Here is a 25,099-nt window from a genome sequence, read left to right as displayed (position 1 = left end):
CCATCCTTGAGTTTCTGCTCTGCAGTAGCTTGGTTAGTTAGTTACGTATGTAGTCCGTAGTCCCTTGGTGGCTGCCGAAAGTCGGCATGGATGATGGATGCTACTTTTCTTTTCTAGTGGACGAGTCAAGACAGGGGATTGCAGCGAACCAGGGGAACCTCACTGGCGGTCGACGCGTGGTGTGGGGAAAAAATGGCCGCTTTCATCTCATGGCCCACCGCCCAAGTGGAATCTGGGGAATGAGATGCGAAATTTGTGTCGGAAGGGTTGCAAGGCTCTTTTTTTTTTTATGACTCCTCACAGGTTTTTTTCCCCGACCAAAAAGAGCGAATGACCAACTACTCAATAGTTTCCCTGTCGTAAGCAAAGCAAAGAGCAAAAGGTGCTAACTAACCCTTGTTCGTTTTGTTCTTCCCCGGCTTCGGATTCTTTTTGCCCCAGGGTCTCCAGAATCTTGGGGTCCATTTGGAGCGAAACCAGTCCGTGATCAGGTTCACCCCTTTTATATCAAGCACATAGCCCAGCCACACCCCAGGATTTACCTCCCTTTCATCTCTTCTTTGATTCTTATCAATCCTCACCGTTCAGACGTTTACTCATCTGGACGTATCCCAGTCTTTGTACTGTTATCTTTTGTCAAAGGGTGTCCAAGTCGTCTCATAAACAAAATAAACCCCAGGCACACGCAGAAAAACAATACAAAAGTCAAGATACCCAAGGGGAAGGGCTTCCATCATGACGCTCCTCGCCCTCAAGGAGGATCGGCCGACGCCCAAGGCCGTCTACAATTGGCGCGTCTATCTTTGCGCGTCCATCGCGTCTTTTGCGTCTTGCACCATCGGCTACGACTCTGCCTTCATCGGCACGACGTTGGCCCTGCCTTCCTTTACCGATGAGTTCCAGTTTGACACGTACTCGGCGTCGGACCTGGCGTTGCTCAAGGCAAACATTGTCTCGCTGTACCAGGCCGGTGCCTTTTTCGGTAGCTTGTTTGCCTATGTTTCGAGCTACTTTCTCGGTAGGAAGAAGAGTTTGATGATGTTTTCTCTCATCTTCATGGTTGGTGCCAGTATCATGCTTGGCGCCACGAGGGAAAGGGGTCTTGGACTGATTTTGGGAGGAAGAGTTTTGGCTGGTCTGGTGAGTTTTTGGAAGAGGCTGATGAGAGTTTTCCACATTCTATAACGAGCCAACTGCTAACATTATATCAAACAGGGTATCGGCGGCATGAGTAACATGACACCTGTGAGCTACCCCGATCAAGAGCGCCATCAAACAAACAAATAAATACTGACAAAACATTTAGATCTACATCTCGGAGCTTGCACCTCCAGCCGTCCGCGGTCGTCTCGTCGGAATATACGAGCTAGGCTGGCAGATCGGTGGACTGGTCGGCTTCTGGATCAACTACGGAGTCAACAGCACCCTCCCGCCCTCGCACTCCCAATGGCTGATCCCCTTTGCCGTCCAGCTCATCCCCGGCGGCTTGCTCCTCCTCGGTGCTATCTACATCCCCGAATCACCCCGGTGGTTGTTTGAAAAGGGTCACCGTGAAAAGGCCATCAAGATTCTCTGTTGGATGCGCAACCTTGAGCCGGACCACCAGTACATTCGCGAGGAGATCTCATACATTGACGATGGTCTCGAGCAACAGCGCCGTGAGGTCGGTGCTGGTTTCTGGAAGCCTTTCACTGCTCTCAAGGCCAAGCGTGTTCAGTGGCGCTTCATCCTCGGTGGTCTGCTCTTCATGTGGCAGAACGGATCCGGCATCAACGCCATCAACTACTACAGCCCGACCGTGTTCAAGAGCTTGGGTATCACGGGTACCAACACTGGTTTCCTGACCACGGGTCTGTTTGGTGTGGTCAAGACTGTCTTGACTATCATTTGGCTCATGTGGATGATTGACCACTGGGGACGTCGCCCGCTTTTGATGCTGGGTGGTATCGGTGGTGGGGCTTGCATGTGGTAAGTTTGTCTGAATTGGATGCGTTGGATACAAGTCCCTTTACTGATTGTCTGTGCTTCGAACATAGGTTCATTGGTGCCTACATCAAGATCGCCCAGCCTGAGAAGAACCCCACTACGGGTAGTCTGCCGTCTGGTGGTATCGCTGCTATCTTTATGTTTTACCTTTGGACTGCCTTTTACACTCCTTCGTGGAACGGCACACCGTGGGTCATCAACTCGGAGATGTTTGACCAGAACACTCGGTAAGATTTTTTCCCTTCTCGTTTCTCCCACCCAGCTCATCAATAACACTTGTCCAAACTAACATATCATCCACCCTTCAGATCCCTCGGTCAGGCCAACGCAGCCGCCAACAACTGGTTCTGGAACTTCATCATCTCCCGCTTCACCCCGACCATGTTTGAGCAGTGGGGCTACGGCGTCTACTTCTTCTTTGCCTCGCTCATGTTCGTCTCTGTCGTCTTCATCTTCTTCCTCGTCCCCGAGACCAAGTCGATCCCTCTGGAGAAGATGGACCGCCTCTTCGAGATCAGGCCCGTCTATCGCGCAAACGCCACTGTCATGTCTGAGCTGGGTCACCACTCTGACGGAAGCTCGCCCGTTCTCGGTGGAGAGGTAGAGAAGGGAGAGGCTGGTATTGTCGAGGATGGTCAGGTCACTCCGCCACCTACATATGCCCAGCAGCCTAAGGATGCAGTTGCGTGAGGGAATGGATAATGTTTTTTTTTAGAGCTGACTGCAAGATGGGCATGTGTATTTTTTTTGGGTTCGTCCTTTTTAATTAGCGCAAGGTGTTGCGTTATTATACCATAAAGAGAAAGTAGCTGGCTAGGAAGTGGTAGGCATATATATTATACCCTAAATCAACAAAATTAAGGTGCATACGAATTGATTTCATCTTGTGACAGTAGCACTAGAAATGTATTTATAGCCATCAATTAACCGAATCCACTGATTCAGTTGGTGCAACTCGATTATCGGATGACAAGGAAATAAACCAAGCTGCCAATCATCTTCTGTCGGTAACCAGCATTGGATGAGGCTGCTCTTATGGTGGATGCTTTGAGATAAAGAGGTATCAATTTATTGTCATTACTGGTTTTACTCCCAAAATCCATCCCTACAGCCTACAAAGACGCTGTAGCCATCCCACCAGGAACTCGCTCAACCCTCATCTGCAAATCACCGACCAACCTCTGCCATGAAGCAGTACCCCTGGCAGCCAACTCCTCAGACACATCCCTACCCTCCTCCGCCATTCTCCTATGGAACAACTCCAACGAAACCCATCCCTCCCAACCTCCAGCCTTGAAGATGGCGTTTGCGATTTGCTTCACAGGTAAATAGGCACCGCGCGCCTCCTCGCCATAAAACAACCTACAATTCCGACTCCAACTCATGAGGGAAGGCTGGTCCTCGGCATAAAACTCATGACCGGGCTGCAGCGGCTTTGCAAGACGCTCACCGTCGACGACCTGCACGAAATACACCCGATGCGCCTCCTCCTTGATGGTCTTTGCCAACCGCGCCACCGACTCCTCAAACGCCACCTCGCAGCCGGGAACGGTGCCGTCGGCGCGCGTCGGGTCGGCGTACAGGCGGGCTGCGATGTGAAAGGTGTCGAGGCAGACGCCCAGGTTGGGTCTGTCGGCGCGGCGGACCGCGTCGAACGACTTCTCCCACACGTCCGACGTGGACGACCAGGCGATGCTCTCGTAGGCGAAGCGGATGGGCGGAGAGGCGGCCAGGCCGAGGTCTGCGGCCTCGCGGAGGTCCGAGACGATGACGTCAAGGTCCGGCGTGGTCTGGGACGACGGGAGCATGCTGGACGGGATCTGGATCAGGTCGGTCCCCAGGGCGTGGGCGAGCGAGATCCAGTGCTGCAGCTCGGTGAGGCGGCGGGCGTGAAGGTCCCGGTCGACGAGGCCGTCGTAGTTTAGAAACGGCTGCAGGGAGATTATGGCGAGGTTGCGGGCGCGGCAGAGGTTGTGTATGTGGGTGGCTGCGGCGAGCTGGCTGGTCTGGACCGTGTGTGGCGTCGAGGGGGATGATGGGTTTGGTTGTTGGCGGATCTGTTCTGCCAGGTGGGCTAGGTCTTCGAAAAACATCTCGATGCCCTCGTAACCATACTTTTGGGCCAGGTCAAGCCGGTGTTCTATGGAATGACCGGCAAAGCACCGCCCGAGGGACATTGTGCTTATTGCGAGACGGTTAGGCATTGTGGAGGTGGTTGTGGTGTGTCGTGTGTATGTTTGTGTGTCGTTTTGTGATGTTTGTGTGCCTACTATTCGTTGTATACCAAAACACAAAATAAAGACAGGGAAGAGATGTCGAGTCTATAGCTAAGGTAAGTAGGTAGTTACAGTGCATACAGAATTGGAGGCAGGAAGAAAAATAAGGTATCAAATGAGTAGCATCACTGGCGGTTGACTGATCTAACTGACTAGGGCAGCTCAATATGGTCTTGATTAGCAAAATACCTGAATGAGAAGGTGATCCATTCCTGGGAGAATGTTCATCACTCAACGCTGATAACATTGAGGACGCCCACTCAGGCACACTCTGTTTGAGACTGAATCCGATTCCGCATCGGTTTCCAAGCCGAAACTAAGCGATTAACCAGATTAAGTGATTAATTGGCTGGGATTCTCCAAGCAAAAAAAAACAAACAAGGTGGATCTACGTAAATCGGCTTTTGACATTACTAAGTGGTGACATTAAGAGTAAGAATTCAATATGACAAATTTATGATGACGCCCAGTTTTTTTTCTCTCTTATGATTGCAGTGCTACATCAATATTTTCTCCAGTCTGTGCTAGTGCGTGGTACTGTACTGCGGGATATTTACCCCATCAATTATGCAGGAAAAATAATTACAGCGCATTTCCCCGCAAGCCCTGCATTAACTCGCCGTAACCAGCAAGCCATGCTATAACATTGGTGCTAAGGCTTGGAACTTTGTGGGTCTAGTGCGCTACTCAATACAAAATCACTTGCGCAACGCAAAAGCCGGTTGGAGAGGATAAATACTTAACCGTCCCTCGGTGCCACAAAAAAGCTTGGCCGAACTGGTAGTGGAAAGGATTTGATTTGCTTCCTGTCAAGTGACTATTTTTTTTCTTTTTTCCTTTGCAATTTGGTGTGGATTCAAAGCCCGTCGTCATCCACTTTGAGTCAAGCCCCTGCTTGTCTTTTTCCGCTTTTGCCCACCTGCTGCTTGTCCATCATTGTCAACGAGACGGACAGATGCCCAGCAATGATTATTTTTGTGAACAATGGATAGCTTGGGGGTAGAATGATTTGGAGAATCGGCCCACTTTCGTTGGAACGGGGAACGGGGATTCGGAAGCAGGAAACGAACGGTTCCAAGCAGGACAAGAGAAAAGAAAAAACTAGGAGCCCAAGGTATCGGGGAATACGCCAGAATACTCTTCACTCACTCTTCACTCACTCGCTCATTTTCACTGTATCTGCTTCTGGACCTGCATCTGCTTCTGCTCCTGCGTCCTCCAAGCACTTTTAGGTGACATTTCACATTCGTACAAAACAACACGGCATATAGACCAGACACCAGCCATTACATCACTTTTCTTTTTTTTATTACTTTAGATTAAATACCCTTCCTCGACTGGCGATACGTCAAACATCACCTTGTCACACTCCCCGCTCTTGATACCTCACCACAAAAGTGATCCTAACACACATTGACACCTGAGTACTCTCTACTCTTGTTCACTTGTATCTCATAATCAAGTCAACTCGGGTCTCTCTCATCCCATCCTCTTTCCTCACATCGCCATCAACTCACCACAAAAATGGCTTCCGCAACAGCAACAACCACAGAACAACCCCTCCTGGACGCCGAGCTGGCATCATCCATCGCCAGCGTCGACCGCCATGGCTACCTCTTTGGCCAAAAGATTACACATTCCCTCTCGCCGCTTTTCCACTCCACAATCTACCAGGAGCTCGGCCTGCGATGGGAGCAGTTCCGCCTCGACTCGTCCGACATCCCACGCTTCCTTCAGCTCATGCGCGACCCGCGCTTCTACGGCGCATCCGTCACCATGCCCAACAAGGTCGCCATCATGCCTCACCTCGACTACCTGACAGACGAGTGCCGCGACGTCGGCGCCTGCAACACCGTCTTCCTCCGCCCTGACCCGTCCGTCCCCGGCGGCCGCATCTACTGCGGCGCCAATACCGACGTCATTGGAGTCCGCGAGAGCTTCCTCCGCAACGTCGCCGACCCGGATGCCGTCATCCGCGACCGGCCCGCCCTGGTCCTGGGTGGAGGCGGCGCCGCCAGGAGTGCAGTCTATGCCCTCCGTCGCTGGCTGGGCGTGCGGGACATCTACATGGTCAACCGCGACGCGCGCGAGGTCGAGGACGTCGTGGCTGACTGTACGGCGCGTGGCTACGGGCAAGGCTTGGTGCACGTCTCGTCGGTCGAGCAGGCCAAGGGTCTCGAGTCCCCCGGCGCAATGGTGCTGTGCGTTCCGGACTTTGCGCCAAAGACGGCCGAGGAGGTCGTCACCCGTGAGATCATGGAGGTCTTCTTCGCAAAGGAGAGGAAGGGTGCCATTCTGGAGATGTGCTACAACCCAACGCCGTACACCCAGCTGTGGGCTCTGGCTGAGGGTCAGGGCTGGCAGGTGATTTTGGGTACCGAGGCTCTCATCTACCAAGGCTTGGAGCAGGTGAGTTTATAATCTTTGATGCCTTCTTTTTGTTTTCCTTTCTTATCTCAGAAAACAACTTGAAGATATATGGACTAACCACTTTCAAAAATAGGACAAGTATTGGACTGGCAAAGAGGTCGATGATCTGCCAGTACAAAAGGTGACAGAGGTGATTGCGTCTAAACTTGGTCAGAAGCCAAAGCTGTAGGTCAGCCTAGGTTGACCCTTGCAATTTCATCTATTGTTTTTTTTTTTTTTCTCATTCTCTTCTTTTCCTGTCTTCTCTTCACATACCAAAGAAGCCACTGTTCTTGACAAACTGATCGGAGGGTTTGGGAGCGGCATCTGCAGCATTTACATCATTTTCTTTTTTTTTTTGTTGTTGTTACCGTCTAGCGCATAATGATATTTACCAACTGGCCTGCCTTGCTTGTGGTATACACGAAGCATAAAAACAAGAATCACATGAAATAATCACACTCCGTTATTTTGATCTGGTTGCGAAGGTTTTTGCTTGCATTCCTACCTACGTATAGGTACATTTTTATCCAAAAGAATTTGGTAGGGGAATAGACCAAGAAGAAAAAAGAATAGATACAACCACAAAACCACCCAAGGAAAAAAGAAGATTACAATTTAGCCCCAGCCTGAGCCTTCAACCTCTTTGCCATAAACTCGACCGCAACCCCATACCCATCAACACCCATCCCACAAATGACAGCGACCGCCTTGTCGCTCAGGTAGCTGTGGTGACGAAACGCCTCCCTGGCGTGTACGTTTGACACGTGCAGCTCTACAAACTGCACCCCGACGCCCAGCAGAGCGTCGCGGATGGCGACGCTGGTGTGGGTGAAGGCGCCCGGGTTGATGACGACGCCGGCCAGCGGCAGGTCTTGGCGCAGCGAGTGGATGGCGTCGACGATGGCGCCCTCGTGGTTGGATTGTACGTGGCGTAGGTTGACGTCGAGGGACGAGGCGAGGGTCTGGCACCGCGATTCGACGTCGGGGAGCGTCGTAGAGCCGTATATTTGTGGCTCGCGAGTGCCCAAGAGGTTGAGGTTTGGACCGTTGAGGAGGAGGATTGTTGGTTTTTGAGAAGGCATTTTGAGGTTGTGGTTCTTGTGTATATATGTTAAATATTTTATATGTTCAGTTTGTCGGAGTTTTTTTTCACTGTTGAGCTGGTATCTGTTTGACCTAGTATCGGTGAGAAAACTACAAAGCCGAAGGATGAATAGTGAAAGTGGAGAAGGCAATTTTTTTTGGTGTACTCTGTAGTCTCACTGGTTATTTCTGTAAATTTGTGTACAACTACGACGCTTCACTACATGGAATGACAGTACATTACGGAAGGATAGTTCGTTCCTAAATCACCTGTGACAGTCTATTGACTTGTAGTATGCGCGCAAATCAACTACGAAACGACAAAAGAATCCTAATAAATGCATTGGTATAACTGGTATACTCAATTGCTCTGCCATCAATCGTCCTGCCACAAAACTTCAAATCTTTCATTGCGTTATCGGCCGCAAATGAAGCAACCATATTTAAGATGGTGTCCTCTCGGCATACGTCCGGGGAAGTTTGTGTGGAGTAGAAGCGCGGGGTTTGTTGGGAGAGAGCTTTTCCCCTCCGTATTTCTGGAGCCCTTTTTTTGGCTAATGACTCTCCCACCCTTGATCATGAGGGGCCTTGGGTTTGGGGTTTTACTGGGTCCAGTTTCTAACAGAATGCGGAAAATACACCGGTGACCCAAGGCTCGGCTTGCTTCGGGGGTGAGGTCACGAAATCAAATCCAGGAAATTTACTCCGCATTCCGCCCTCCAAGAACAAACCAAAACGTACTACTTGGTAGTATCCAACACACCACACCCCATTTCCCCCACCTCATCTAACCTCCAAGAAAAAATCAGGGAAGCAAGGAGAAGAGACAACCCTTTCTGGATGAATGTTCTTTCATCTTTTATCCCTAGCCTTATCCAATCAATCGACCAATTTCAACCTCCCCCCACGGTAACGAAGGACAGCTAGACAGTTTTAGACGACAGGAGAAAAAAAAAATGGCCGATACTACCTTGAACGACAAGGAGCTGAAAGAGGCTTACGACTTTGCCGTACAGCTGGGCAAGGATGCTGGGGCAATGTTGATGGACGCAGCGCGGGCCCGATTTGGGACCAGTGCTGTGCAGAAGTCGGTCGAGAAGGACAGGTGCGTTTTTGTCCTACCCGATCCAATCTGTGCCGTCATCCCTATTGGCTAGCTGGCTGGCTGGGTGGCTATCTATCACATAGCAAACCTTACCATGGACTTGCTGTTGACACGCCGGCTGGACCCCCGGGGTCGTTTAGTGCGGTGGATATCGTAACCGAAACGGACTTCAAGGTCGAGGAATTTATACGGACGACCATTGCCAAGAAATACCCTAGTCACAGGTGAGTTGGTCCCGTATCACCGGCCGGGCTCCGTTCCCTTCCCCCGGGACCTCATGCCGCATCACCTACCATAGCAACGACACTGACATGTTCATCCCGCCCTCAGCTTCATCGGCGAAGAGTCATACTCTGCCGGCGCGTCACGGGATTATCTCGTAACTTCGGCTCCGACATGGATCGTCGACCCACTTGACGGGACCGTCAACTTCACGCATCTGTTCCCCATGTTCTGCGTGTCCATCGGCCTGGTCGTCAACCACGACCCCGTCGTAGGTGTCATCAACGCTCCCTTTGCCAACCAGTTCTTCTCGTCCTGTCGAGGCCACGGCGCCTGGCTCAACGAGACCATCCCCTTGCCGCTGGTCAAGGACTCGCCGCTGCCTCCTTTGGCCCCCAAGGGTTGCATATTCTCTTGCGAGTGGGGAAAGGACAGGAGGGATCTGCCAGAGGGGAACCTCCACAGAAAAGTAGAGACTTTCATCAACATGGCGACCGAGCTTGGGGGTCGTGATGGTAAAGGTGGTATGGTCCACGGCATAAGGAGTTTAGGCAGTGCGACGCTCGATCTGGCTTATACGGCAATGGGGTCGTTTGATATATGGTGGGAAGGTGGTTGTTGGGAGTGGTAAGGCTTTTTTTTTCTTTTTGACACTTAAAATTCTTGTTTTCTTTCTCTCCTACATCTAGACGCATGAACATCCCATTTCATCCCTAAAGAAATCAAGGAAATACTAACATTACGCAGGGACGTCGCCGCAGGAATAGCAATCCTCAAAGAAGCAGGCGGGCTAGTGACGACGGCGACCCCTCCTTCGGATCCAGAAACGGCCGAGATTCAGGACGCACGGCTCGGCAGCAGACTCTATTTGGGTATTCGGTGAGTCAGGCTTGTACTTTTTTTCTCATTTGTCATTGTGTCATTTGTAAAAAGAAAAAAAATTGTCGTCATCTTTTTTTTCTTCATCTCTCTTCTCATCTCCCACCCCATACACTTCTTTTACAACGTTATTTCATTTCATCCCTTTTTTTTTCTCTCTCTCTCTCTCTGTCTGACTACCCCCCTCCTTTTTGACATTATGGGATGACGACGCACTGACATGCATGTTGTCGCCTGCCATGCGCAGAGCTGCAGGTCCTTCCGATGGCGAGACGGCTAGACAGGCGCAGGAGAGGGTGGTTAGGGAGGTTTGGAAGAGGGTAAAAGGCTTGGACTACTCCAGACCTGGAGCTTGAGTATGCATGGCAAGGTGGCTTTTGAGCGCAAATGCCGATTGAAACCGATGCTGGTGTTGTCGATATCCTTCAGTCAAGTTGGATCCATATAGATGTCTTCCCCTGAACGAAGCAGAGCCGCATGGCTATTTGACAAAGACCGTTCGGCCAGCTTCTAGACTTCTTTACCCCAAAACAATCGGCCTGCTTTCCAACAAATTTCATTCGCCGATTTGCTAGGGCTGAAAATTCACGGCCATAAACGTTCCGAGGAGAAATGGTTTCTCAACGGGTTCCGAGTGACAATGTCCAGTCATCCCATCTTCATTGTACCCTTTTCCGTCAAGTCTCATGATCACTAAACTACAATCTGATCCCATCAACAAGGTTCCCACAGACCGAGACATTTCCTCCTCAGAATGAGGTCATAGGTCTGTTCGGTTTCTGTAATTGGTACTTATCCTGAGTCGCAATCTGCAAGTGCGGCTTCATCTGCTTTCATCCAGTCTATTCCTAGTCGATGAGGGGTATCTCGGCAGATCCGGAAATATCATGGCTTTTGAATCATCATTCTGCTTGTGAAGTAGAACCTGCTTCCTGATATCTTAAAATCTGGCGGAACCATCAACATCTAACTAGTCTTTGTCCGTCTTTATCCAACCTAAATTCTGGCTTCTGTATACTTTGTGTTGTATGCTCAAAACGACATCTATCTGTTTTGTTTTTGTCCAAGAGAGCAAAGAAAAAGAAAAAAAAAATGGTGTCAACCGTTCAGTATCACAACACGCCACAGGCACCGCGCCCAGCGACCGTTATCCCCGCGCACATACAACCATCGCAAAAGAAAGCCTACATACCCTACCCGACATTCCTTCTCCACGGAGGCAGTGACTCGAGCACTAGCCACGATGACGATCTGCCATGGATATTAATATCAACGTCGGCATCGGAGGCGCCGCCCCGTCCGTCAGCGTACCCAAAGCCGAGACAGCACATGCGGGCTCCCGCGCCGCCACAAGCACAGCGACCACAAGCCACCGGCCCCATGCGCTATTGCTCGCAGACTTTTCACGAGCACAGGAGGCTTTCTAGGAAGCCCATGTCGGCAGATCTCCACTCCCTTTACAGCCTGCACAGCGACGAGGGAAGCACAAGCGGGAGCAGCGACATACAACGGGCGGATAGCTTCAGCGGCGCGAGCAGAACCAGCAGCAGTGGCTGCTCAAGGAGTGATAGCAACAGCAGCTCTAGGACCACCAGCAGTTGTTACAGCAACGAGAGTGTCGGAGGCAGCAGCCACGGGAGCTCCATAGACTCACTGCCATCACAGCAGGGGCGGAGGCGGGAATGGCGAAATTCGCTCCCATTACAACAGGAGCAGAGGCGTGGACTATACGATCCGCCGCAACAGCAAGGGCAGAGACAGGAATGGTGCAGTCCTCTGCCGCCACTGGGGCAAATGCGGCAGTCGGACCCGCTATACGACATTCTGGTCAGCACCCATTCGTCCGAGATGCGAAGCAGCTTCTCCGCCAGGAGGGTTGCGAGCAGGATGGTCAGTGATTCACCACCACCGCCACCGCCGGAAAGGAACGCCGCTAGAGGTCATACATATATGCCAACGCCACCTGAGATGTCGCCGAGGGGAATCTTGAGGTTTGCGTCGTCGCAAAGGCCCAGCAGGAAAAGAGTATCTTTCAAGAGAGAACCAGAACTGGAGGAGTCGATGGGGTTACAGGAACGTAGTTCTTCAGAATGGGAGGTTTTGGAAGAGCCTTCGTGGGCGATGTAAACAACTTGAATGTTTTTTTTTTTTTGGGCGTTTCGGCTTAATCATGGGCAGGCGATTGCATTTCTGTCGTTTATGTTGATTCCCAGCTAATGACAGGCACTAGTGCCACACGATTTAAACGATTTATAACTACTTGTGTGCTGTTTCTGGCGATGCATCGTAATATCAACAGACATCTCTGTCCATATCAAGTCTGTGTATAGGTTGACTGGGATGTGACAGCACGGTCGTGCTGTTCTCATAACTCTGGACGAAATGAGTATTGGTAGCAACCAAGCAGATTCATCGGCAGAAACCCACTGTCTCATCAGGCTGCTTCCAGACAATATACGCAGGTCGGTAAATAGGCAAGGCGTTGCACAGCCCAAACTCGTAAAACAATTCAGGAGTAAAAATACCGACCCATCCCATCCAACTTAGGGTATTTCTGGTCACCTACAAGTCATAATTCAAATGGAAGCATAGACATGTGAATAATACAAGGCTACTTCACCAAGTAACGTTCAAAGGGCCAATGGAAGGCTTTCTTCCGGATCTCCGTGCTCAATCGGCTGTTGTAAAACTGTGTTTGCAACAATATTTTGCACCTCCCTTTCGTGTTGTTCGGCAGGCACATAGAGATATCTCTTTTCGTCACCACTCCAGCATCGATTGGGTAAATACGTCTAGAATTACCATCAGCGCATGGTTATTAAAGCAGCAGGAAATCATTAAATCTCACCTCGAGCATGTAATAAGTGTCACGATGGTATGGCCAATCGATCGTGGGCGGGCCGCTTCTTTCCAGGAAAGCATCCGTCTCGGACCGCGCATCCTCTTCTGTGAGCAGATAACGCCTTCTTTTGTTGCCCTTGTTTGCCGCGTGCCGCCGGATTGACCGGACGGTGGTTGCCAGGTGTAGCTCGAGGATCCGAGCATACCATAGCCGGTCCAGGTCTAAAACTGCCCTATTGACGACGGCTGCGTGTCGTGCCACGAGCTCCGTGTTCCATCGGGGAGCCTGCCATGACTTGAACATGGGAATGGGCTCACCGGAATCCAGGTGTCTTTGCCAATGAGCAAAGTCGACGATTACGTTGAGCCCGATCCACCGTATGGTGCAGGTCACGCAGTCGCATAGAGAGTTTGGGTTGGGCCGCCCAACATGCGGTAGGTGTGATGGGTGGTTGGACAACCGCCAAGTCCTGCCCCAGCCACGACTACGTTGTTGTCCATGTTGTCCTTGGTGTTCTTGCTGTCCTGGCTGTCCCTCCGACTGATTCCTGCGCTCCCATGGCTGTTCCTTTTGCGCCACAGGTTGCCTTTGTCCACCTCCCACGTCGGCCTTGACAGCAGCGCGTTGTATCTCGTCGAGATCGACCAATCTAGCGGGTAGTCGAAAGCATTTTTGTAGAGACGGATATCGGAGCTTGATGATGCGCCGGGATATGGTCTCGCTCTCGGCCTGTATAAAGTCGTGGAGGGGTTTGTTGACTCGCATGAGCGCATACATATCGCTCGGTCGGACGAGGGAAAATATATCAATCAGGAGCTCATGTGGCAAGTCCATGATCACCTTGGGGCGGGAGGCGAGCTTCGCGAGTCGTCTTTGGTTCTTTTTCTGCTTGCGATCCGTTCTACGAGAGTGCAGCTCGAGTCTGGCTGTCGTGTCGACGAGTTCGTCATCGCTGAGGAAATCTTCGGTCGGTGTTGGAGGAGGCTTGGATTTTGGCATTGTGTCTGCTGTGGGAGTATATTCAAGAGAACAAATAAAGCGATTGATTGCGGAAGCGTATGCTAGCTGGTTGTGGTACAATGGCGACAATTTTTCCATCACAGAAAGATGTGCGTCTCTTAATGTTGACATTGGAGCTGGCGGCGAGTTCTGACGTATCGCATCCACTTAGCGTATTTGATACCTTGAAGACCCCGCGAGCAGCTAAAAGCTGGGGTGCCCCACCTTAGAACATGCTTGTATCGACACCAGACATAGGCCGATCTTGCCATTTTTGTTCGTCAAAAATCTCACACCTTCCTTGAGAGTTGGCTGAAACTTGAAACTCAACATTCAGATTGGAACGCAATCCAAATCATCATCGGCGCGTTTGATTCTCGGTTTGTGATGACTTGTCCGAGATCCATCGTCCAAACAGCGCGCCCAAACGGTTGTATCAGGAAAACATTTTTTTTTTTTTTTTTTTTTTTTTTGAGCCTGCTTAACTTTTACAACCTCTAAAAATCCTCTTACAACCTGAAGCCATGAATTCATCCATCAGCACCTCCTCCACTTGAATACCAGCTTCTCAGACTTGACATCAAAGCTGCTTGCACCCTGATCCAATAGAGCGACTCTAAAATTGACGTTGAGAATATCCCCATCAGATTTGGTAGTGCATGAGCTCCACAAGGTGCTTGGTGCCGCGCGGATTTCCTCTGGGGCACTGCTATCGACGCTTTTGCCATTGCGGAATGTCCCCTGAGAAGAGACCGTGTCCGAGGCTTGTTGTGAGAAGAAGACGGTTGTGAAGTGGTCGAGCGAATCGCCTGCCGCGATTTTGCCCTTGCCAGTCACCAGCACCTCGGATACGGCAACCTGCCATCCAGCTCCGACTCCGGCCGTGTTGATATGAGCCTGGCAGTTGGCCGTACGCGACTTTGCGGGGTATGTCGAGGCCTGGAAGTCGTTAAAAGTGAACGCAAGTCCGTCGCTGTCTGATTCGGTGACGTGAGGCGAGTTGCTTTGCGGACAGCCGTTGCCAGAGAATGTGATGGATTTGATGGCCGGGGCGGCCTCGGAGGAGTCTGTGGGAGCTGCCGTGGCGAGTGCTGCGAGTCCGGCAAGTACCGCGATGAGTTGTTTGAGAGGTGCCATGGTGACTGGGAGTGTTGAATTGAGGTGTCTTTTGTCGGCTGCTAAGTGGCTGTTTGACAAGATTGCTCTTCTGTTGTCGGTGGCCTTTCAATTTCTGTACGTCCAGTCACGCTGGGAGCTGACAGTCGTTTTATAGACGACCCCTTGATCTGTCTCTATTTGGTGTTCCCGTCGGTGTGGTTGTTAATATCGCCAGTCGTTCCATGGGGCGAAAATACTCCCGCTTTTCCGCAAATGCTGTCGCCAGAAAAGGAATCCATCTCTTCTGTGCAATATGCACCTGGAATTTTCATAAATTTGGATCCAGGTCTGGCACCTATTCCAGGGTCTTGAGCCAAGGATCAATCTCATCTGGGTAGTTCCAGCCCGGCTTGCCCGGGTATACAGAAAGCATTCGTGGCAAAGGTTTTGGTCCGCCGAAAGCAACACATGTCCTTGCCGTCTGCATTTATCCAGATTGCGTACCATGTCAACCCCTGCAACCAATGCCTTTTCTCCAGCTCTCCGGTTTTTTTTTCATGTTCTCAAGGGAAAACCCAATCCTAAAATAGTGATTGGAAAATTAACTGCAGCCGCACAAATCTCCGCTCCCTTGGGTCTAGGCCTGGCCATAAACCGCCAGATCACGGTTACATCGTTCTTTGGAGTCAAGGAACGATCTCCGTCGGAGTTTTGCCACACCTTCCGGAACTGGCATTGTAAGCTAAAGTAACATTGCGGAGGTGGATAGCTGTATTGACCTGGCTGTTTTCACAGTGAGCCTGAGTTGCCTAGTGGCGACCTATCGATATAGGCGATGCATGTTTCGGCCCTCTGAATATTGAAAGTCCGGCGGCAGCTACCAGGCTGCCAGTGATCCTTTATTGCCGACATTATTACGTCCAGGTGTAACATCTTACAGAGCTTGCAGAAGAACTAATATCAATGTGGCGAGTTGCTACCTCACCATCTGCAGGCGGGCTATTATCATAACCCATATAGCACGGGATCAGTTGCAGATGCTTGTTTTTTCTGGATCGGGGCAGTAGTTTGGTTCACCTATACCTAACTGCCTCCCGTTTTCTGGCCGTCTCGCTACCCCTCGAACATAGAGTATCAGACCCTCCTGATGCAAAAAAGCATACCAAACCTGATTTTACTCGCCACGTTCAAATTGACAGCGGTCCAGGCATCTGGTTGACTGCAAAGTTATGGGACTTACCGTGCCGCCACTTAATAAGTGGAAATTGCTGGGCTGGTCCGAGTGGCTTCTAACATTGGCTGGCTGCCGTCCATCCGGGATGCGATCGCTTCTGCTTTCTTTGTATTGGACGTAGAATGCAGCAGGCAGGATTGCGAAAGCTCTATGTGATCGGAAGTAAGAATGCAGAATCAGAAGCAGGCAAACATCTGCTGCTCTGGGAATGACACTATTCCCTACTTTGAGGAACAAACAACAAGTCTAGTACAGCCCAATAAGGTTGTTTGCCGCGGATTGGGCTAACATCTTACAGAAGTCGTTAGCCATCAGTTTCCAGCATCGAATTACCAGATTGCATGCAACAATGACTTGCCACGCACAGCAGTACCAGCCGCATGGATTGGACCCTGCAGACGGATGCATTCTCTTTGGTAGGGTTTGCTTTTGAGCGGGTATGCTGTTTAAGCTCATGGCCGTTGATCTTCAAGCAGAACATGTTGCCAATGTTGCTTGTACGAGGCGATTTTCCAGGAACCACCGGTACCAGCAAGTCACGAGCCAAGACTTGACTATGACAACATGGATCTTGACCTGGCTTTCCTAGGAGCATGCTATGGACCAGCTCTCACTGTGAAATACGTCCCTTACGTTGTTGCATTGTGGCGAGGCTGACGAGACCAGCTCACAGCTGCAAACAACGAAAGACGCTTGGTAATTATGCCAAGAACCCAGGTTGGCCCAGCCAGCAAGCCAAAAGCATCATTTCGAAATCTTGGCACCTTCCCCCAAACTTCTCCAACCCCGCAGAAAACCATTTCCCCAAAAAACCTCCTTCCTGTTCCTCAATGGCGCGCCAAGGTGCCGGGTTCCACCGACTTGCTGATATCTTGAGATATCTACCAATTCCAATCGGCCTTTTTCTACCCAACCTTGCTGTACCCGCATTAAACCGTGGCCTGCCTCTTTTGGAAATTCGCAAGGCAATTTTCGCCAACGCCGAGGCGAAAGAACAAGTTGTGCGGAGACATCAGGGTTCGCGTAGGTGTTTGATTCGGCAGGCAAAGCCGAGATGATTGCAAGACCAGAATGGCGGTTTGCATTGCACCGCAACCCCGGTTCAATGGTCTACCATAAAAAGGTTCTTTAGAGGGAGGTTCCTCGTGTGCCGTGTCGGTCTTTTCTTCCGTCTCACCTCGACATCCACAAGTCGTCCGTGAGCTCCCAGAAGCTACTTCCTAGATTGTCAAGGCAAGGATTGACGAAAGTCGCCTTGTAATTTTGGACAGTGCCCTCCCTTAATTGGTAGAGTTGACACTTTTAATTTGGGTCCTTACGACAAGATGCGTTACTCATTTGTTCTCGCCGCTGCGACGGCTGTCTTTGGCGCCGAGATGGCCAAGGATGAGGCCAGGGCTGCTGAGCTGTACGACTCGGGCCTGATTCACGAGCAGCTCATGATGAAGAAGATTGTAAGTTTTTGTTTCCCAGGAGACTGAAGGTTCAATAAGCAATGGTGTGTGGGTCTATGTCTAACACGTCAATTTGCGCTTCAAGTCTCAATGGCAAGCAGACGAGCAGGCCGGACTCATGGACTCGACCCAGTGGCCTCGTCTCAACTACACCAAATGTGTCGACGGATTCGCCCACGCAATTCCTGATAGCCCTCTGCACAAGTTCAGGTGCAAGAACATTGACCTGTATGATTTTATCAACCATGCAACCCTTGGTTCGCCCAATACCGACTACCGCGGCAAGTCTGGTGCTTCATCATGGGGTTGGTGGGATGTTGAGACTGGTCGGGAGTTTATTGGTGAGTTTGCAAACATATATTCCACAGTAGGAGAGTTACATATACTAACTTTCAACAGCTACCGGCATGTTCGACGGAGTCGGCTTTATCGAGGTCCTTCCCACTGGCCGCATGCGCCACGTTGGCTTCCTGTATGTACATTCTTCCACCTGCATCTCCACCTACATCCACAGCAATACCTTGGCTAACAGATTACAGTCCCAAGTTTGCCCCTGTCGCAGACCGTGCCTACTGGACTGAGATTCGCTCATACCAGCACTACATGGTCATTGGTAGTGAGCTCGAGGGCAATGGTGTCCAGATCTTTGACATGAAGAAGCTCCTCACTGTTACCGATGCTGAGGCTCCCGTTCTTTTCACCAATGCCAAGGATATCACTGGCCACTTCAACGCCACCCTTCCTCTTGGAAGCACACACAACATTGTGATTAACGAGGAAGCCAAGTATGGTGTTGCTGTTGGTGTGCGGCCTAGGGGGCAGTACTGTAACGGTGGTCTGCACTTTTTCAGTCTGGAGGACCCATCAAACCCGGTGGAGCTTGGCTGTGATGTAAGTTGCCTTTTGACAAAATGAATGACAAGCGGATGCTAACTGGTCACAAACAGGGCCAAGACGGATATGTGCACGATGCTCAGTGCCTCATTTACCGTGGTCCCGATGAGCGGTACCAGGGCCGTGACATCTGCTACGGCTACAACGAGGACTCACTGACGATGTAAGCATCCCCATATTGATTCTTGTGACTACTTTGGTCCAGTCTAGAACTGTTTGCTGACTGCTATTCATCCCAACAGCTACGACGTCACGGACAAGCGTAACTCCAAGATCATCTCTATTACCTCGTACACCGGCGCCAGCTACACTCACCAGGGTTGGGTTAACGACATCAACTGGCAAGAGTGGCTGTTTATGGATGACGAGTACGATGAGGAGGAGCTGAACGGACCCGCTTCTGACGGTTACCCCGTTACCTACATCTGGGACATTCGTGACCTTGAGAACCCCAAGCAGACGGGTCTTTTCAAGGCCACCAACCGTGGTATTGACCACAACCTTTACGTCAAGAAGGACCTCATCTTCCAGAGCAACTACGGTGCTGGTATGCGCGTCTACGATATTTCTTCCGTTCCCGAGGACCCCACTGGTAACGGCGTGTGCGAGATTGCCTACTTTGACATTTACCCTGAGGACGACCACCTTGAGGGCGGTGGTATCATCGCTTTCAGTGGCTCTTGGTCATCGTACGCCATGCTGCCGTCTGGCTTCATCTTTATTAACACCATTGAGCGTGGAGGGTAAGTTTGATACATACTTTTTCGCAACTCTGATCGCCAAATACTAATACTACGAACAGATACCTCGTCAAGATGACCAAGCAGGAGAGCTGCAAGCCCAAGTCATGCAACGCCGACAACTGCCTCCGTGCCATGCGTGCAGAGAGTATTTCGGGCCGTCTGGAGGAGAGCCAGAAGTTCTGCGGCGAGTTCACCAAGACCTTTGTCGCCGACGTCAGCGTGGTTCCCGAGTTTGCGCAAAAGGGCTGCACCGGAAATGTCATTTCCAAGGTCAGCTCTGCTTGCTCGTGCCTGCCAACACCGACGCCTGCTGCTTAATTTGACGTAGGTGGATTAGAAGGCTGAAGATAAAGATGCCAGTTGAGGGTGGCAGTCAGTAATGATTGTATTTTAAATGAACGTAGATGCATCAAAAGTTGATTTCGAATGCGATCAGGCTTTAATAGTTCAGTAATTGAGGGTTCTGATATTGTGCGTGCTGTTATTGAAGGTAAAATGGCATTGTTCTGTCTCGTTCTTATTGGCTTGATTGCCTCGGTGTTTGCTGTCCCTCCCTATTGTGCCTACCTGGTAGGTACCGTAGGTATTGTACTGTGCCGATTGCGGACGTAGCCGCCTCATTCAGATTTCCGTCACAATGCACTCAATAGACCTGAGTCGGATAGAGCTTCTATGATTGACGGTAAATTTCTTGTTTGATACCCATGGTTCCTTCCCACTTTTACTTGAAAGACAGGCCATCTTTCTTTCACCACAGCCACTTCTTATTCGAAATTCAGCTCTTCTCCCTCTTCAGCTCTTGAATCTCTCTGCAATCCCAAGATACAAGTCCAATGCGTTTCCTCAGGAACATCATGAAGACGGCTGTCGGCTGGCTCCGACAGCAAGTCGTTCCAGAACCTCCGATAGTCACACAGAGAATCACGCAAACATATCCACCGATCCTATCACAACCCAAAAACCTCCTCGATGACCAGCTCTGTCCACCTCTCCAGCTCTGGATTAGGGTCGTCTCGGCAGACCTCAGACAAGTGCGATCCTGGGCTCCAGATCACCCCGTCAACATGGCTCTCACGATGCTCTGGGGACGTCACACATCATTGGAGACTCTTCAAAAGGCGCTCCTTGTCGAGAAATTCTTTGCTGGAGTCGGCGAAAATGCCAAATGGAGACTATACCTGGCAATGTCTCGCATCGCCCTCCAGGCTTATGTACGTCATTCTAGGCCATTGCGTCTTTCTACTACCAAGCAACAGCTGACCCATCTCGCAGAAGGAAAAGAGACGCCGCCGACGGCTGGAGAGGAGAAGGATGATGGAGTCCACGCCACCCCCGTCGAGGCCGCCACGGACAAGAGGATTTAAACGCTGGCCCAGAGTTCCTCCGCAGTCAATCTTGGGTGGTGCACCGCCGGTCCCTCGAATGGTCGCATAGAATGCGCCATCCGTGGTGACTATCCAGCCCCCCACCGTTACCCCGAAGCCTGATAGCCAGACATCTCCAACAATGACATCTCGTAAGCGATATCGTGAGCGTCTGGATGCCCGAAGAGAGAGAAAATCTTCAAGACTTCGATACGAGATGATCTAGAACAGCCGCCCGAGTGATGAGGGGTTGATACACGAATTTTGTACGGATCTGGGTGGATCGACATGTCAGGACAATTTATATGATCTACAACTTGCATCACGTCACATCAGCTTACGTGAAGTCGGTAGTTGGCCAACACTAAAAATACTAGGCGGGAATGGAGGAGTGTGGCAACATCGGGCATTCCGATAGACCGACCCGATCAACTGCTAAGCTTCCAACGCTTTATCCGACAACAAGCCCAACCAGCCGCCAACACTATCCTCACAATCAACGGAGACAGAAAATCATCTCATCCCAATAACCAACAAACAAGAGCAACATGAAGGTCATTGTAACGGGCTGCACTGGACTGGTTGGAGGGGCTTTGCTGCGCGAGTGCATCACCAACCCCCGCATCACTCATGCATTTGCCCTCACCCGCAAGACTCTACCAGCCGACTTGACCAATAACGAAAAGATTACAGTGGTTCAGCATGACGACTTTAGCTCATACCCACCTGAACTTTTGCAAAAGCTGGCTGGCGCAGAAGCATGTCTGTGGTACGTTCTTCCTATGAGTCTCTTCATGCTCAAATAATAACTGACCCTCCTGATTAAACTTTAGGGCGATTGGAGGAACTGTGCGACAGCTTGGAGGAGACCCCGAATATTGCCGCAAGGTCAATGTGGATTTCACTCTCGCTGCTGCAAAAGCGTTTGTCGATGGCAAACTCGTTGGCAATCAGAATAAATTCCGATTTGTCTTTTGTAGTGGAAAGTTTGCAGAGTGGGATCAGAACAAATGGTTCCCATTCTTGGGCGACACTAGACGCATCAAGGTAAGATCGCCTCTTGATTTTTGGTGATCTTGGCTTTGGAAACATTGCTGAAAGGATATCTGAAATAGGGACTGGTAGAGAAAGGGCTGGTAGATCTAGCCAAGGCACATCCGCAGGAGCTTGAGACTTGGTGTGTTCGCCCGGGAGATATCTTTCCACCCGATGCAAACATTTTTCGTCGAAATGCAACTGCACTGACTAGTGGGATCGAGAACCTAAAACTCGCCGCTGCAATGTCCAAGATTGCGTTGGACGGACACCAGAAGCAGATAGTTGAGATGGATGAGCTCCCCAGTCTTGCAGAGCGCTGATCCTACCCACTCATGGATAGTGTCAACTGCAAAGGTCAGCTGACAGTAAATAGATGGAAAGACTCCGTCTATATTGCGTCTACACTGCGTCTTTCTTGTTATGTATCTACTTTACACGCGCGGATCCCAGTTTGCGTCAACATGATCAAGCAAGTTGAGCTCCTTCAAAGAACCTCCAAAAATCTTTTCCAAACTGATCATCTTGAAACTCGCCTCAGCACTAGTACCTCCTTCAGGCAGCTGATTGGCATCATCATGCACAACAACTAATCCATGTGGAAAGTTAGGCCCCAAGCCAGTTCCAACAGCAGCAATTCCATCCGTGTTGGTAACGGCATCGATTTTTCCGTCTGCTGATGCTACGATGGTAAATGTAGCCACGTATTCGTGCGGCTCAGCTCGACGGTAGACGGCATACGAGCTGACACCTTGGTTCGACACTAAAATGTAACCCTCCTCCGGAGTCTTGCCCTCAACAAGCGTCACACCCTCAACTTCGGCGTTGAGCTTGCCATCACCGACAACAGCGATCTCAAGCCCCTCGTTGCCATCGTCGGGCTCAGCACCATATCGCCATAGAGCGCGCGGCTCCTCGCCTAGGAACAGCCAGCTGTTACGGTCGTCGACAACACAGCCCTCGACCTGTCCGCCCGAGCCGCCGGTGAAGTCGCGTACCAGCATCGTTTGCAAGGTGCCGGTTTCGGTGGAAGTAAGTTCATACTGTAGGTACCTTGCCTTTTTGGAGTTGACAAAAAGGTACTGCCGGTTGGATTTTGGGGAGCGGTAGACGCAGGACCCGTACACCTTGTAGCCTTCGGGGAGGGGCTGAGTGCCACCTGAGATCGTGGTTATGGTGCCGTTGGGGGTTATTTCGAAGAGGCTGGTGCTTGTTAGCATTGATCATTGGGAGCAGAGGAGAGACCAAGTATTGCAGCAGCACTCACCACAAAGTGTCATCACTCCTGCACCCGGCAAAAGCAAGATCGACAACCCTATCGCCAGCCTTAAACCCATATATGACGTCGACGTTGTTAGGTTGCCCGGCTGGAAACTGCTGCACGATTTTACCTTCGAGATCAAACACGTTCAACCCAGCACCTTCCTCAGATTTGACAGTGGTGATGACGCGGGAAAGCTCTTTACTGACCGGCGAGATCCAAACCGCCGGATCGTCGCCGTCACCACCAGCCGCATCTGTCTCGCGATCCGCTTCGACCAGCACAAACGAGCAATGTAGGCCTCCCCAGCCAGCATCGCATGCGCACTTGTTCGGGCCAACGCACGACCCATGTCCGGAGCAGTCGTTCTCACAACGCGGGGTGGAGCAGTTCAAGCCGGAAAAGCCCAGCAGGCAAGACGTGCAGGTTTTGGGGCAACCAACTGTCGGGCAAAAGCCATTGTCAGAGCAGCGGGCACAAGTGCGAGGGCCAGAGGGTTCGCTGCGCGGGTTATAGGCAGTGTTGGGTGAGATGGACAGCGCTTCTAGGATGGGTTGTAGCGACGCGGTACCGAAGCCTTCGGTCGAGTCAGCTTCGATGGCAAAGGTGATGGCGCCAGAAGGGTATGTGGTGGTCGCCGCTTGGTAAATGCTTATGCCCTGGATTTCAATATCGTCTAGGCCTGCGAGCTGGACGGTACCGAGGAGGGTCCAGTCGGGACCATACACGGAGAGTTGAGACTCCTGTGACACAAAGACATATTCTTTGTCGGCTGAGGAGTAGAGAGCGATACCGGTGGCATCCTTGACACCTTTGACCTTTTGGAGCGTGGGCTGGCTCGCCATATCGCCAACGTCCATGACATAGACATCTTGGTCGACGTCTTCGGTGAGGTAAAGTTTCGCATCGCGATACGAGACGGCGCAGCCCACAAAGACGGCCGGGGCAGGCAAGGTGCGAACCTCGAGGACCTCGAAGTTGCCGCCATCCACAGGGCGCACGAGGTATTGAAATGCGCGGCCGCCCTTACCAAGCAGAAAGAAATAATTTCCCCAGGAGCAAACAGCGTTCCAGTCGCCCAGGGTGATTAGCGGCTCAGCAACCGGGACCGGTGTCAAGTCTGGAAGTGAATACAGGCGAACAACAGAATCGGTTGTTGCTATCGTGACGAGCATGTCATCCCCGGCCCCGCTCACATTGTATAATGGGGCGACTAACTTCGTTCTGCCGGTGACGACGTGACCAGTCTGGCTTAAAGTCGGGGCGCCGTCAAGATCAAAAACGCGGAATCCACCTGTGACGGTGCCGGCGTCGTTGGCAAGCAGCAGTGGCACCCCGGATTTCGGATAGTAGGCGGCGGTCCAATCCGAATCTATAAGACCGGGCGTCAGGGCGGTAATATTGAGTTCAAGCTCGACCGGGGCAGCGGTGGCAATATGCGGCGCGCCGCCCAGCAGGACGGCCGCGAGGAGAACACCGAGGGAAGAAGCGACCATGATGGCGGCAATTCTACTGCTGCTGCTGCTGCTGCTGCTTCCTCCATTCCTAAGAGCTATCGCCGACGCAGCAGGAGCGCCATTTATACGGTCGTTCCGCATGCTGAGGGGATACTCAAAGCCGGGTCCAGGCGACAGTGTGCGGGGATCTTCTACGGATGCGCTCCCGCGACAGGCCGGACGCTTTGTCGCGTGCCCATGTTCCACAGAAACGGAATTCCATTGGGTGTTGCGGTGACATCTACGGTGTATTTTTTTAGGGGTGCATGAGGGGTAGAGACTTTACAAGGGGAACGGGAGGGATGAAAGACGACACAAAAGGAAAACAAGGCAAGGCGTGCCGCGATGCAGAGGTTTTATTGGTGCCAGTGGAGGAATGGTATGCTGCAGGGTTAGGGCCTAGACTTGGTTTTGCAAGGTAGCAGCCGATTTCTTGGCTTTGTCACGGTGGGAGAATGAGGAAGGAGATGGGAAATTTGATCAGTCCACGCATAAGTGGAGGATAAATTCGATGAGTCGAGAATTTGTCGGATATTACCCGCTTCAGGAATTGAGTTTGGAAATACAGAATGCATTTCATTTCGCATTGGCAGTTGTCGCAGGTTGGTTGGCAGACAACCGACAGCTGACGGACATTGATTGAGAGATGGAGATATAGGTTAGGTGAGTAATCAATTAAAGGATCTCACGAGATCTTTCTGATCTGCAGTCCTGCA

At 51.2% G+C, this 25,099-nt stretch overlaps 10 protein-coding genes across 10 annotated transcripts; 6 read left to right on the top strand and 4 right to left on the bottom strand.

The window, feature by feature from the left end:
• Nucleotides 1–307: 307 nt before the first annotated feature.
• PgNI_09290 (uncharacterized protein) lies at nucleotides 308–2,848 on the top strand. The gene is made up of 5 exons (XM_031129275.1): nucleotides 308–1,140; nucleotides 1,216–1,245; nucleotides 1,307–1,968; nucleotides 2,037–2,213; nucleotides 2,295–2,848. Exons 1-5 carry the CDS (start codon nucleotides 736–738, stop codon nucleotides 2,674–2,676), a joined length of 1,656 nt encoding a protein of 551 aa, XP_030978327.1. The 5' UTR covers nucleotides 308–735; the 3' UTR covers nucleotides 2,677–2,848.
• Nucleotides 2,849–3,098: 250 nt separating this feature from the next.
• On the bottom strand, nucleotides 3,099–4,163 carry PgNI_09288 (uncharacterized protein; the record flags this gene model as incomplete). The annotated part of the gene is made up of 1 exon (XM_031129274.1): nucleotides 3,099–4,163. One exon carries the CDS (start codon nucleotides 4,161–4,163, stop codon nucleotides 3,099–3,101), a length of 1,065 nt encoding a protein of 354 aa, XP_030977843.1.
• A 954-nt stretch (nucleotides 4,164–5,117) lies between these two features.
• PgNI_09286 (uncharacterized protein) lies at nucleotides 5,118–7,816 on the top strand. The gene is made up of 2 exons (XM_031129272.1): nucleotides 5,118–6,671; nucleotides 6,766–7,816. Exons 1-2 carry the CDS (start codon nucleotides 5,787–5,789, stop codon nucleotides 6,859–6,861), a joined length of 981 nt encoding a protein of 326 aa, XP_030977840.1. The 5' UTR covers nucleotides 5,118–5,786; the 3' UTR covers nucleotides 6,862–7,816.
• On the bottom strand, nucleotides 7,283–7,756 carry PgNI_09287 (uncharacterized protein; the record flags this gene model as incomplete). Its single annotated transcript, XM_031129273.1, has 1 exon — nucleotides 7,283–7,756. One exon carries the CDS (start codon nucleotides 7,754–7,756, stop codon nucleotides 7,283–7,285), a length of 474 nt encoding a protein of 157 aa, XP_030977841.1.
• Nucleotides 7,817–8,570: 754 nt separating the features above from the next.
• Nucleotides 8,571–12,090, top strand: PgNI_09285 (uncharacterized protein; the record flags this gene model as incomplete). The annotated part of the gene is made up of 6 exons (XM_031129271.1): nucleotides 8,571–8,862; nucleotides 8,946–9,086; nucleotides 9,193–9,711; nucleotides 9,832–9,963; nucleotides 10,211–10,283; nucleotides 11,074–12,090. The coding sequence occupies exons 1-6, from the start codon at nucleotides 8,714–8,716 to the stop codon at nucleotides 12,088–12,090; spliced, it is 2,031 nt and encodes a 676-aa protein (XP_030977842.1). The 5' UTR covers nucleotides 8,571–8,713.
• Nucleotides 12,091–14,341: 2,251 nt separating this feature from the next.
• PgNI_09283 (uncharacterized protein) lies at nucleotides 14,342–14,941 on the bottom strand (the record flags this gene model as incomplete). The annotated part of the gene is made up of 1 exon (XM_031129270.1): nucleotides 14,342–14,941. The coding sequence occupies one exon, from the start codon at nucleotides 14,939–14,941 to the stop codon at nucleotides 14,342–14,344; it is 600 nt and encodes a 199-aa protein (XP_030977837.1).
• Nucleotides 14,942–17,248: 2,307 nt separating this feature from the next.
• Nucleotides 17,249–19,662, top strand: PgNI_09282 (uncharacterized protein). The gene is made up of 7 exons (XM_031129269.1): nucleotides 17,249–17,590; nucleotides 17,676–17,931; nucleotides 17,990–18,062; nucleotides 18,130–18,481; nucleotides 18,538–18,647; nucleotides 18,727–19,227; nucleotides 19,287–19,662. Exons 1-7 carry the CDS (start codon nucleotides 17,462–17,464, stop codon nucleotides 19,543–19,545), a joined length of 1,680 nt encoding a protein of 559 aa, XP_030977836.1. The 5' UTR covers nucleotides 17,249–17,461; the 3' UTR covers nucleotides 19,546–19,662.
• A 419-nt stretch (nucleotides 19,663–20,081) lies between these two features.
• On the top strand, nucleotides 20,082–20,591 carry PgNI_09281 (uncharacterized protein; the record flags this gene model as incomplete). The annotated part of the gene is made up of 1 exon (XM_031129268.1): nucleotides 20,082–20,591. The coding sequence occupies one exon, from the start codon at nucleotides 20,082–20,084 to the stop codon at nucleotides 20,589–20,591; it is 510 nt and encodes a 169-aa protein (XP_030977839.1).
• A 548-nt stretch (nucleotides 20,592–21,139) lies between these two features.
• PgNI_09280 (uncharacterized protein) lies at nucleotides 21,140–21,949 on the top strand (the record flags this gene model as incomplete). The annotated part of the gene is made up of 3 exons (XM_031129267.1): nucleotides 21,140–21,360; nucleotides 21,425–21,638; nucleotides 21,707–21,949. 3 exons carry the CDS (start codon nucleotides 21,140–21,142, stop codon nucleotides 21,947–21,949), a joined length of 678 nt encoding a protein of 225 aa, XP_030977838.1.
• A 111-nt stretch (nucleotides 21,950–22,060) lies between these two features.
• PgNI_09279 (uncharacterized protein) lies at nucleotides 22,061–24,623 on the bottom strand (the record flags this gene model as incomplete). Its single annotated transcript, XM_031129266.1, has 2 exons — nucleotides 22,061–22,829; nucleotides 22,894–24,623. Coding segments are annotated over 2 exons (2,499 nt in total), but the record flags the coding sequence as incomplete, so codon positions are not given.
• Between the last annotated feature and the right edge of the window lie 476 nt (nucleotides 24,624–25,099).

The sequence above is a fragment of the Pyricularia grisea genome (genome assembly GCF_004355905.1).
Source record: "Pyricularia grisea strain NI907 chromosome Unknown Pyricularia_grisea_NI907_Scaffold_7, whole genome shotgun sequence".
Classification (NCBI taxonomy): domain Eukaryota; kingdom Fungi; phylum Ascomycota; class Sordariomycetes; order Magnaporthales; family Pyriculariaceae; genus Pyricularia; species Pyricularia grisea.
Note: the sequence above shows the minus strand (reverse complement) of the source record. Positions and strands in the feature narration are given on the sequence as shown.